This window comes from Montipora capricornis, chromosome 8 (genome assembly GCF_036669925.1).
Source record: "Montipora capricornis isolate CH-2021 chromosome 8, ASM3666992v2, whole genome shotgun sequence".
NCBI classification, from domain to species: Eukaryota; Metazoa; Cnidaria; class Anthozoa; order Scleractinia; family Acroporidae; genus Montipora; species Montipora capricornis.
Window position 1 is genome coordinate 23,806,227 of NC_090890.1, and position 10,971 is coordinate 23,817,197.

Consider the following 10,971-nt stretch of genomic DNA (forward strand, 5'->3'; position numbering starts at 1 on the left):
TGAAAGCTATTACGACTTTACTGAGCAATACCAGGTGGTTGTTTCAGAATCTCTCTGTTTTAAAATCTCTGTACGGTGGTCAATTTAGATTATCAACTCCGATGATAAACCAAATGTGTTTTTCAGACAGCAGTTTAACTGGCAGCTCCACACAACAAATGTGGTGAGCTGGGTTGGGAACAGCACAGCCGTTCTACCACGGCAAATGTGTGGAGTGTCTAAGACACCCGCCGGGTATGTTAGTTAGGCCATGCAGATGAGGTCCAGCAAGCCGAAACAGCTGTCCATGGCTGCTAATTGACCGGCTGAAATGGTTGTGCGCATGCGTGATGTGTTGGCCACACTGGGTTGTTGTTAGCGTGTGTCACCTTGCTTTTTTGTTCCATTTTTAGAAAACGTTTTGAGGGAAATAAACAAAATACCCAATGATGTACCCAATTCAAATCACTTGAGGTTGAGATTCTTTGTGTAGTGAATTTTTATTATAACAGGAACCCATGACCCGGAGCCTACAACTCTACTGTGTTCGTGTAACGGCGTTTTCACAGACCGATTTATTTTTAGATTGAATTTCCCGCGAATGAGACACCCACAGGAGCCCGATGACCAATTACAAGAAATTAAGCTGACGTCATAGGGTCACCGAACCGGAACTGCCTTTGTTTTTTTACCTAATTCGCGGGAAGGGCTAGTCTAAAAATAAACCTACTTGTGAAAACGCCGTTTCACAGACGCTGTATGGAAGTTGCACGCTCCAGATGAGCTCCTGATTATAATGAAGAATTCACACTTAAATTACATGAAATTACCTGGAACAAAACGTTTTATTCGCAAAGGGTTTTTAATTGAAATGGGTAGAACATTAGTTAGCCGATTCGGCCTATTGTTTATTTTCCTGCAAAACTTGGTTTTTAAAATATACACTTTTTGGACGCTGATGGGGACTGGGCAAATCTGGGTAAATCTTACTCTTGGGTGATGGTGGACTGTTGCCTTCATCCACAACAACTCATGTATGAAAAAAACTATAAAGACCTTAGCCGAGTAATGATCAATAATTAATGACCTGCGCAAACGCTTTCAGGCGCTGCTGGTTATTTCAAATACTGTGATTTTCTTGGGTTCATCAAAGTCTCGTTAATAGTTATAAACTAGAGATGAGGGCGGATATCTCCCTTGTTTTGGTCCTTCTATTAACAGTGACATTATCCACGGCAAGGAAAAACGGTTTGTATCAAAGCATCGAATTTACAGTTTGTTCGCCCACTTGTTGATCCCTTCAAGTTGTTATCTATGTAAACCAACCAATACTAATAACCTGTTAATGTTTACCGAAAAAGATAGCGTACTTTGAGGACTAATATCATAGGATTTCTCGACGCTACATGCACGGCTCTAATTTATCTTCTTTCATATGAAAGTGTATCTGTGTCACATGGTTGAATTTTTTTTGTTTGTCAACAAAGCACATCACGATTGCGTAGAAGCATAACCCCGCCGGCGCACGAAGTGCTCGACATTCCGTGGGATAGGTCCAGAAAAGTATATTTGTTGCCGAGTTCCGCCTGATCGGGTGTCTTTATAAAAGGTATACCTCCCTGGTTTTCACCTAAAATTCAAGGACAAATTTTATGATGCGGAGTCAGACATGACCAGTTCTTTGTAATTGTAAGTTCAATGCGACACCTGCCCTGTTTAACTTTTGTTTTCAGAAAAGAAGTCGAAGTCACGAGACAGTAACCGTTCACTCGTCACTGAACTCATGCACGCCGAGGCTTCCAACCCGGAAACAGGGAAGGACGTCGGGGCCAACGCGTCCGTTGTCTTGGAAAAGATACCAAGATTCAAAACTAAAGTAGCGGAAATCAAATGGAAGCTAAACAAAGCTCGTAAGAAGCTTAAAGTTGCTAAGCAATTTGTTGCGCTTGCGGATAAGGTGGCCGCCATGAGACAGAAAGGAAAAGGCGGAAGTCAAATGGTGAAAGATGTGATAAGGAAGGCGGAAATAGCTTTAGTGCACGCTGGAGAGCATATGGGACTTGATTACGTACATTTCAAGAAGTAGACTTTAACATGCAAGGATAGTTTGGCCACATGTTCACAAAGAAAAACAGGAAAGTCTTCATTCAGCCAAAATCGGCTGACAAATCTTCCAAATGCAAATCTGTTTCGTGTTGTAAGTATAATAAAATTGTAATCTCGATGAGTCTTAAGTCATTTTTAATATAACATGCACTGGTTGATGAATAGAGATTCTTTTTGTTTTAACATTGTAAAATGAGCACAGCATATCATCACAAGTGTTTATGATGCTTTGTATATACAAACCAAAAATACTAAAAGGTGGAGGGGTACATTCATCAATGCTACCAGTCAACACAGGGCAGAAGATTTTCCATTTCTTAAAATGTTTTGTAAGCACATGTTCCGGATTGCTGCAACCTTTATTTCAAGTTAGCTTGGGGTACCTGTGGCGGATCGCGCCAACGATACTCGCTAATTGAAAATACTCTACTGGCCGGAGATTTGAATTCAGTACTCAGACATATCAAAAGAAACTCACGCCGCCGTTCAGACAGAAAACCACCATTTGTGACAATTCCCTTGAGAAACAATGCTTTTCGTAAAGCTAGACATTTTTGAACATTGATAAACCTATTTTTCTAAATTCCGCCAATATCTCTGTAAGACGAAACTGAGGAATTTCTAACAAAAACCGGACATTAAAACACTCTTAATTAGAATGCTGAAGTCTGGGGTGCAGGGATGGCGCAGTGGTGAGAGCACTCGTCTCCCACCAATGTGGCCCGGGTTCGATTCCCAGACTCGGCGTCATATGTGGGTTGAGTCTCTGCACCGAGAGGTTTTCTCCGGGTACTCCGGTTTCCCCTCTCCTCAAAAACCAACATTTGACTTGATTTATTTTCATTGTTAATTTCAGTTTACAGTGTCCCCAATTAGCGCTCCAGCGCTAGAACGACTAGACACTTAAATAAAGTTCCTTTCCTTTCCTTTTTCTGATACGCAGTGTTCTTGCTCTAATGCGGTACTTATTTGGTTTCAAATCATTATTGATCCTCAATCCCGTGGCCACATAGGGGCTTTTCCAATGAAACGAATTCAGTGAAACAACAGAACAGAACAACAACTTCTTAGAATCCCGACTGAGCGAAGGTAAACCAGTTGGCTATTTGCAAGTACCGCCGAGAAGTTGAACGAGGAACTGCCATGCAGGATGAAATTTAAGGAGCGGTGAGAACGGGTCTTGAACGCGGTGTGTTCGGTTCGGATTTCAAAGCAAGCGCCCTAACCACTGGGCCCTTTTGCCTTCTTGTCAATAACGTACTGAAAAGCTCTCCACCTCTGATGAAGCTCTCTTACGCTCTCTTGTGTGCTCAATTGCTTTCTCAGAAATTTAGGCACTGAATCAAATACGAGACACGAGCTCTTAAGGCTGATTTTCACTAGAATTGCAAGCATAAGCACAAGCGACATTTTACGTGTCGCCAAAAGACACTACTGCGTGAGTCTGCGTATTTTGCCAATGCTGATGATTGCGTTACGTGTGAAAATTCACCGACCTTGCACCCAGGCTCCTTCACTTTTCCTTACATGATGTCTAAAAAAGGACATGATTGAAGCTTGCCAAATGTCAGCGTATCTCAGGGAGGGTGGGGTAGGTAAAGCCCCTCCCGAAATCGCACTTGTATTCCTTATATTCCCACTACCCAGAGCAAACCACGCAGAATTTCAATTGTCATAAAACCAGCTAAGACTCACTTAGTAGGTTCGTAGTCAGGAAACCGTCTGTGTGAATTCCACTCAGTGCTAAGCGCGGCCTTTTTTTCTGCGCTGTGATTAAGGACAATAAGGACTCAAGTGAAAGGGGCTACAAAAGATCACAATCCGCAATCGGCAAGTGAACACAGAAAGAAAGGCTGGGTCACTTGCCATATCAAAGCAACATTAATTGTTAATCACACCCAACGGGTACCTTGACAGAACGCTGGAGAACTCGACAAGTTTCCAGTTGAAATTCACAAAATTATCCACTTATTCTTTTTACTTATAAAAGACTACATTGGATAAACTGCTAGATAATTCGTAATCTGGGAGCTCTATCAGTGTGCAAACGAAATTATAAATTTTGTTAGTGGGTCATGCTATAGGAGATCAGGAAAATAAAGGGCGCCTACGGAGAGGTAAGCTAAAGTAGTAAACTGCTTAAGGTCAGGTTGTAGCCGATAACCCAACCCAAAGGATTTTGCGAGAAAAGTTTTCAGTCCTGTAGCTGAACAGTTTGGTTTGTTGATTTCACGAATCAATTGAAAATTTCGTTCGGTTCAGCATGTCTTTTGGAACTTGTTTACGGTTGTTAAGTAAATAATATAAACTGTTGTTTAACATATTTTACGTACTTTTTACGTTATCTAACTTTCCGGGAGGCAGTTTAGAGAGATTGCTAATATACATTACATTGGTTTTGCCAGAGGAAGGTTTTGTGGAGATCCACGCCCTTATGTCCAGAAGTGCACATTACTAAACCCACGGGTGGCAACAGCGATGGTCGTTGTTCTTTAAATTGTTTACTACGACGCCTTTTCGTAGCTCAGTTTGCCCTTTTCCAAAGAACTCGCGTGACAAAAACACACGCGCAAAGTTCTAAGAAGAGCACTCAACTGATCCTTGCTTTAACCAAATAATATTCTGCTCTCATTGATTTTATAAAATGTTTGAAATAGTCTGGTTTTTTTTTTTTCATAGCATGCGAGATTATGAGGCCAAGACACTCCTACTTTCCACACGTGTTTGTCGTGTTTGTCGTCAAAGCGTTTTGCCAACCAGCTAAAGGTAAAATAGGTAATTTAAACGATAGTTTTTGATGGAAGTCACGGAAAACTAAGAAAGAAAGAATTAGAAAAGTCATTCGGTTGAGCCATGGCTTGCTCCCCCGGAATCCAAGAAATATTACTTTGTCGAACCGGGTCCCTGGAAACCCAGCCATGATTGCAGGCAATCACATCCATTGGGGTAAAATCTGGAATCCCGGAATTGGAATTTGGAATCACCACAGAGAACAGTCCAGGTCGTCCGCAATCCCGGCAAGACTCGGGACCCTGAAGGGGGTAGTTTCAGGCTGTTTTACCCAACCTCGTTCCCAGGGCCTTTCGGCGCCGAGAGTGGGACGGGCGGGCTCTCGGGGGTGAAAAGCCCTGGGAACGAGGTTATATTTTAGCCTTACTTTAATGAGCAAACACAGGAGTCCATCGCTCTTGGTAAACAGCAGATTTGTATGGCTACCAAAAATAATGCGACATTTTCTTCATCAAGAAACATGTTAGAGTGCTCAAGCACGAGAATGTGAAGTAACAGGGAATCCTCCTTATTTGGCACTTTTGCCGATAAGTGTTTTTGAAATCTATTATTAGTTTTGTGTGAGACTGCGTGGTTATTTCAAGGAGAACATCTAATTCTTGTACAAAAAAAAAGCAAAATGTCGCTCGGCGTGTATTTGCATAATAATAGAGCCAAATTCCCAAAAGACGTTTTCGCTATGGTTCAGTACACCAACATGGCTGCCATGACGTCAGGTGCAAGCCAGGGATTGGTCAGTTGGTGTTCAAATGGACCTCGCCGTCATGGTAACAAGAGATAAAAATAACATTTTCAGAATGGCCGCAAATCTAGAAAAAAATTGAAATACCTATCATCGCGGCTTAGGGATTCGCTTCGCTTTCTTATCTCATATTCTCTTAGCTCACGGTATTTTTTGTCATGTGAAGCCAAGGGTGAAAATATTGGAAATGCATGGCTAAAGCGTGAGAAAACTGGCCATTTTTTTCAAGCTCAAAACAAGACATTACATCAGAAATCGCCAGAAAGTTGATATGGATGTATCGCACCCCGCTAAAATTCTTTTGATGTCATCTTATTGAGTGATCAGGAATTTTATACTGGTGAAGTTAGGTTATGAATTGTACCAAAAAAACACTGAAACTTCATTATCAGTGTACTATTACGCAAAGAGAGAACTAGAACAAAACAACGCATGTGCACGCTCTCCGATCGCGTATTATGGCAGATTTCTCAATGTTTTCTCTGTCGTCATGAAATGACTAAATTTAGGTCTTGTGAAGAACGATAATTTCTCAATTTCCTCGCTCAATATAAACTCTGTTAATGCCATTTTTATTCCTGGACAGTTGCTGTATATTATACATTCCATTTCTTGGAACTCACAATGAAAATGAACGTTTCATTAAGTAACAATTTTATCTGGTTTATATTTTATAGGTAATCTTAACACAGATCTAAGTCTTGAGAAAATCATTGAAGAAGCTGAAAAGGAGTCGAAACAAATCGCTAACGAGATAAACCAGTGGCTACTTCGAGAATCTGGTAGTTTTTTGAAAGAAGACGAGCAAATGCACTTTCGGTCGAGACGATCTGTTGATGTCGACTTCGGAGAGTCAAGAACGGATACGAAGCTGTTATCGGAAGCAAGCCAACATATCGAACGCAGAGCAACTACTGATAATGACAAAAAGGTCAAAAAATATCCTAAGAAAAAGAAGGGTGTTTCTGTGATCAAAAGCAGGACAACGAAAATTAAAAAGAGTAGGAAACTTAAGAAGAAACGTAAAGACAAAACTATGAAAAAGAAAAACAGTAGACGCGCGAAGCAAAGAATTCATGTACAAGCTAAGAGGGGTAACAAAGCGAAAAACGTTCAAAAAGGTACCGACGAATTAAGCAAAGCTAACCTTGTAAAAGAACTGATCGGAGCTGATTTGGATGCAAAAAAGGATCTTGGTGTACCTGAAAAAGCGTACAGACAGTTGATCGAGATCATCGCTACCAGTGCAGAACCGATCGTAGAAAATAAAAAATCGGATATCGCTAGGCCCCTACCGAAAGCACTAAGCTACCATAACAAGTTGACGAACAGGCATAAGCGAGTTTTGGCATTTCTCGCCAAGATGGCACCAGACGTGTTACGAAAATATTTCCACAGAAAAGGACTCGACAAGTATTGGAAAATCATGGAAAATTTGAGGAAAAGAACTATTTCAAAGCGGGGAAAAAAGAGGTCGCATAAAAATGCGAAAAGCTTGAAGGCTAAAGTCATTTTCTCTCCGAAAAAGACTAAACCTTACTCGGTATCGAAGCACCAAACAAAAGCTATCTTTAAAAAAGCCGAAAGTAGAGGAAGTCGGTATTCGCGAAGATCCAAATTTCCGAAAAATCCCACCAAAATGAAAAAAGCGCGCACAATAAAGCTGGAAACGAAAAAAGTGCGGAAAGTTAACCCAAGAGTTAGAGAAGGGCAGCAAATGAATAAAACTGGATACCACAAAAAAAAAGGAAAATTGAAAGATAGGCAGGTGCAAAAACGAAAACTTATCCCACGGGTTCACGAAAACAAGAACGCAATAAAAAGCAAAATAATTGTTCACGAGGAAGAGAATCATAACAAAAAAGCTTCCCGGAAGACTTTAAAGAGACCGAACATATTGACTTCCCGTGAGAAGTATCCCTTAGTGACACAGAAATCTGCAAAGAAGCCTAGATTTCCGGAAGTAAATGATACAAGAAAGCAAGGGCACGGAGAAAAGGGCCGATTGGTGGCTGTAGCATTCAAGAAGGAGTTATCTCTCAAGAACACGACCAAGCAAATTATATCTACAAGTTCTTCCCCAAAAGGCAACACAAGCCTTACAAAAATCCCAGAAGGCTCGCTTAAGCCAGCACAAGGGGCTAGGTCAATTCAAAACAGATTTTCAAGCACAGAAACAGGTAATACGAAAGAAGAAGAACAGACAGAAAATCAGCAGCAAAGTAAAGGAATGGCTGTATCTTCAATAAGTAATGCCACTCGCACTACAAGGGCCAGAACAAGCAACTGGAAAGTCATTAGCGATGAAAAACAAAAGGATGTCGATGTGAATCACGTGATGGAAACGACGCATTCTCAACAACCTTCGACAAGACAGAATCAAAAAGTAAATAAGACTTCCCTGGCCACACAAAATAACCCTGGTGCTGATACGATTGAGTTTTTGGCGGCCAAGGTCAAGAAAACGAACACTTTAAAGCTAAAAGTGGCGCAAGCACTTCTAGCTCATTGTGAAACACAGAACAGGCTCAGACAAGTGTTTAATGATGTGAATTCTTCGCTGAAGAAGGCTGAGGCTCTTGCTAAAGCCATCGGAACAAAATTCGGTATCAAACCGAGCGATATTAATAAGATCACTTCTCAACACACGGAGGATGCGGTAGAGCAGTTTCTTAACCATTTGTTTTAGGAGGCAAGGACTGGCTTTATATTATCATTTGACTGACAAGACAGAGGAAGTTTGGGGCGTTGGCCGTGATGTGTAAATTCACAAAAGTTATTTTTAGATCTAAAGTCTGTTTTCCGAAGCGTCCGTTGCATTGCGTAATGGCGGCTGTTGGATATATTTCGGAGTCGTGTTGTTCATCCAACAAGCCATTGGATTCACAAGAAATAGTTGTTATGACAGTTGAGTCCACGTCTCATCGGTGTTAGTTTCAGAAGGCGCGAAAACGAGTCTTTCGGGTCAAAAGAATAATTTCTTATCGAAGGACTGTGTGATTTCTTGATTCTTGACTGTTTCCTTCGCTCCTTTTCGAGTAATTTGAGGTATGTCTGACCTAATTTTATCGCGGAAAGTATGGCAAGGCATTGCAGAGCATTTGGATGTGTTAACCGAAGTAACAACCCCAAATGCTCAAAGCTATCGAGGGCAGCTTCCATTCAACAACTGTAGTTTCTCTGCTTCTGAAAAAAACGTAATTTTGCATATGAACTCATTGTTGTCGTTTTTCGCGTCCCGTTCGCTAAATGTCTTACTTTTCTCCGTATCTGATGGAATGTTGACCCCAATGCCTCGCTTCCGCGCGCTCTGAAACAAACACCGCTGAAACGTGGGCTCAACTGTAATAATATACACTTAATGTATGGTCCCGAGGGAAACAGTTAGTTTTGTTTTCCCGAGAGTCCTGATGTTTCCCGAGACGAAGTCGAGGGAATCATCAGGATTCGAGGGAAATCAGAACTAACTAGTTAGTTAATTTTAGCCACGAAAGTTCTTGTTTTAGTGTTCAGTAAAAGAGAGACCCGATCAAACGCAGACTCCTCAAGTTGATAGCCATTCGCACGAAGGTTGCTCGAATAGCGAATAGTTTCTTCAAGCTGCCATCGATCCATGATCCTCCATTCCCATAAAACTTTCCCGTTAATTTGAACGCAATAATTTGGATCGTTTCCGTTTACAAACGGTGCAACTACATGCACAAGTAAAGGTTGGACCAGGGATTCTGTGAGCTCTGAAAAGAGCTTCTGGTCCAAGTCATTTACCCTTACATCAGACATCTTTGAAACAGTGTTGTTTATTACCGACCGCAAGCTGTGATTGGTAAGCGACTTTAAATTTCGCGCGCGACTGGTTTTTCTGCCTTGTTAGAAGTTTGTAGATTAGGCTGCTACAGATGACTAGTTTTCATCAATAACGTATTACTGCGTATTCTTTCTTCATGGCAACCATTGTTTTCGGAATGACGATGGCTTGACTCCGAAAACGCGCCAAGTTTAAACCGTATATTTTCAAACGCAAAAGTCTACAACTTATTCTGCTCCAAATTTCGAGAAAAAGCTATTAACGTGTAGGTAATACATGTGTATTAACTAATCTGCTCTATCATCTGAACATTTGTCCTTAGTTTGGCAGAAAATCGATGTGTAACTCTAATAAGGGTCTTTTTCCATACTGCGGATACCGCAAAAAGCCCGATTTTCAAAGTAAAAAGTCTACAACTTAATCTCGTTTATTTCACTTAAAAATAGGCCACCATGATATATTAACCCTCTAAGTATAAGAATCCGCTCTATCATGTTAAAGAAATTGCATTTTTACGTCCAGAAAAGACGATTTTAGTCAGTCTATCGCCCCCTAAACATCCATTTTCTTTACTATTTTGACGCTTTTATCGCGCATTCACGCTTGAATAGTCCGCTGCAATGGCTCATTGATATGCGTAAATGTCGCACCATTTCTCCCGATGCGGCATAGTTCTTGTCCTGCTATGGGGCCATTTTCATTACTAGGGCTAACGCTCAAAGGGATTACACGGGAATAAAGATGACTTCAAAGTTAAACTCGAATACATGTCTCTGCAAAAAATACATCGGAGTTGTACTCTTCTGCTAACCGGATTTTTAAGTAGGTCATGCTTGCATCCAGGGTATAAGCAGACCTCACCTTATTTAAGATGCATGAACTATTGTGCGCAGCCCCAGACTCTCTCACGTGATATACTGATAGATTATGAAACGCCTGAACGGCCAAATCGTGCAGTTGGTTCCACAAAGCCACAGTCAGCACTCACCGTCAGCTTGCCTTGAATCTCCTTTGTTGACATGTAGTTAACAAAGTACATACGCTTGTATACATTGGAAACTACCTACTTACGTCTGGTTGTGAATAAAGGTCTATCTAATGTTGATTATTCTAGTAGGTTTGTCCTAATTGGTCAGCTTCTTAGCCTATTACAGAGTCTGGTATCGGCACTGGGAATCGATTTGCAATACACTAACCTCACGGTTCTCGGGAAAACAAAGCGAGGAGCAAAAAAAAAAAAAAAAAGAATCAATAAAAGAAGCTGACAGTTTTCCTTCATTCGTTAATTTAATTTGTGTTATGTCCCTTAAATGCCGCTTTTTGTATCTTAAAACTCAACTTAAGACGTAAAAAGAAACTGACATCGAGAAGCCAAAACAACGTTTATGGTTTAGACATTTGAAAGCACACTTTGTTTCCAAGCTTTCTGTGTTGTACTTGACATATATTTATACCTGTAGACGTCACCAGCCACGTGAATAAGTAAATAGGCGGCTTATGTCTCAACGTATTTACTTGCGTTAGCAACATCAGCCACTGTGAATGGTTT

The 10,971-nt window shown here is 40.9% G+C and overlaps 2 protein-coding genes across 2 annotated transcripts; both read left to right on the forward strand.

Moving 5' to 3' along the window:
* The first annotated feature begins 1,081 nt into the window (after positions 1–1,081).
* LOC138059480 (uncharacterized) lies at positions 1,082–2,203 on the forward strand. The gene is made up of 2 exons (XM_068905107.1): positions 1,082–1,227; positions 1,713–2,203. Exons 1-2 carry the CDS (start codon positions 1,158–1,160, stop codon positions 2,063–2,065), a joined length of 423 nt encoding a protein of 140 aa, XP_068761208.1. The 5' UTR covers positions 1,082–1,157; the 3' UTR covers positions 2,066–2,203.
* A 1,746-nt stretch (positions 2,204–3,949) lies between these two features.
* On the forward strand, positions 3,950–10,693 carry LOC138059479 (micronuclear linker histone polyprotein-like). Its single transcript, XM_068905105.1, has 3 exons — positions 3,950–4,202; positions 4,765–4,851; positions 6,295–10,693. Exons 2-3 carry the CDS (start codon positions 4,776–4,778, stop codon positions 8,304–8,306), a joined length of 2,088 nt encoding a protein of 695 aa, XP_068761206.1. The 5' UTR covers positions 3,950–4,202; positions 4,765–4,775; the 3' UTR covers positions 8,307–10,693.
* The last annotated feature ends 278 nt before the right edge of the window (positions 10,694–10,971 follow it).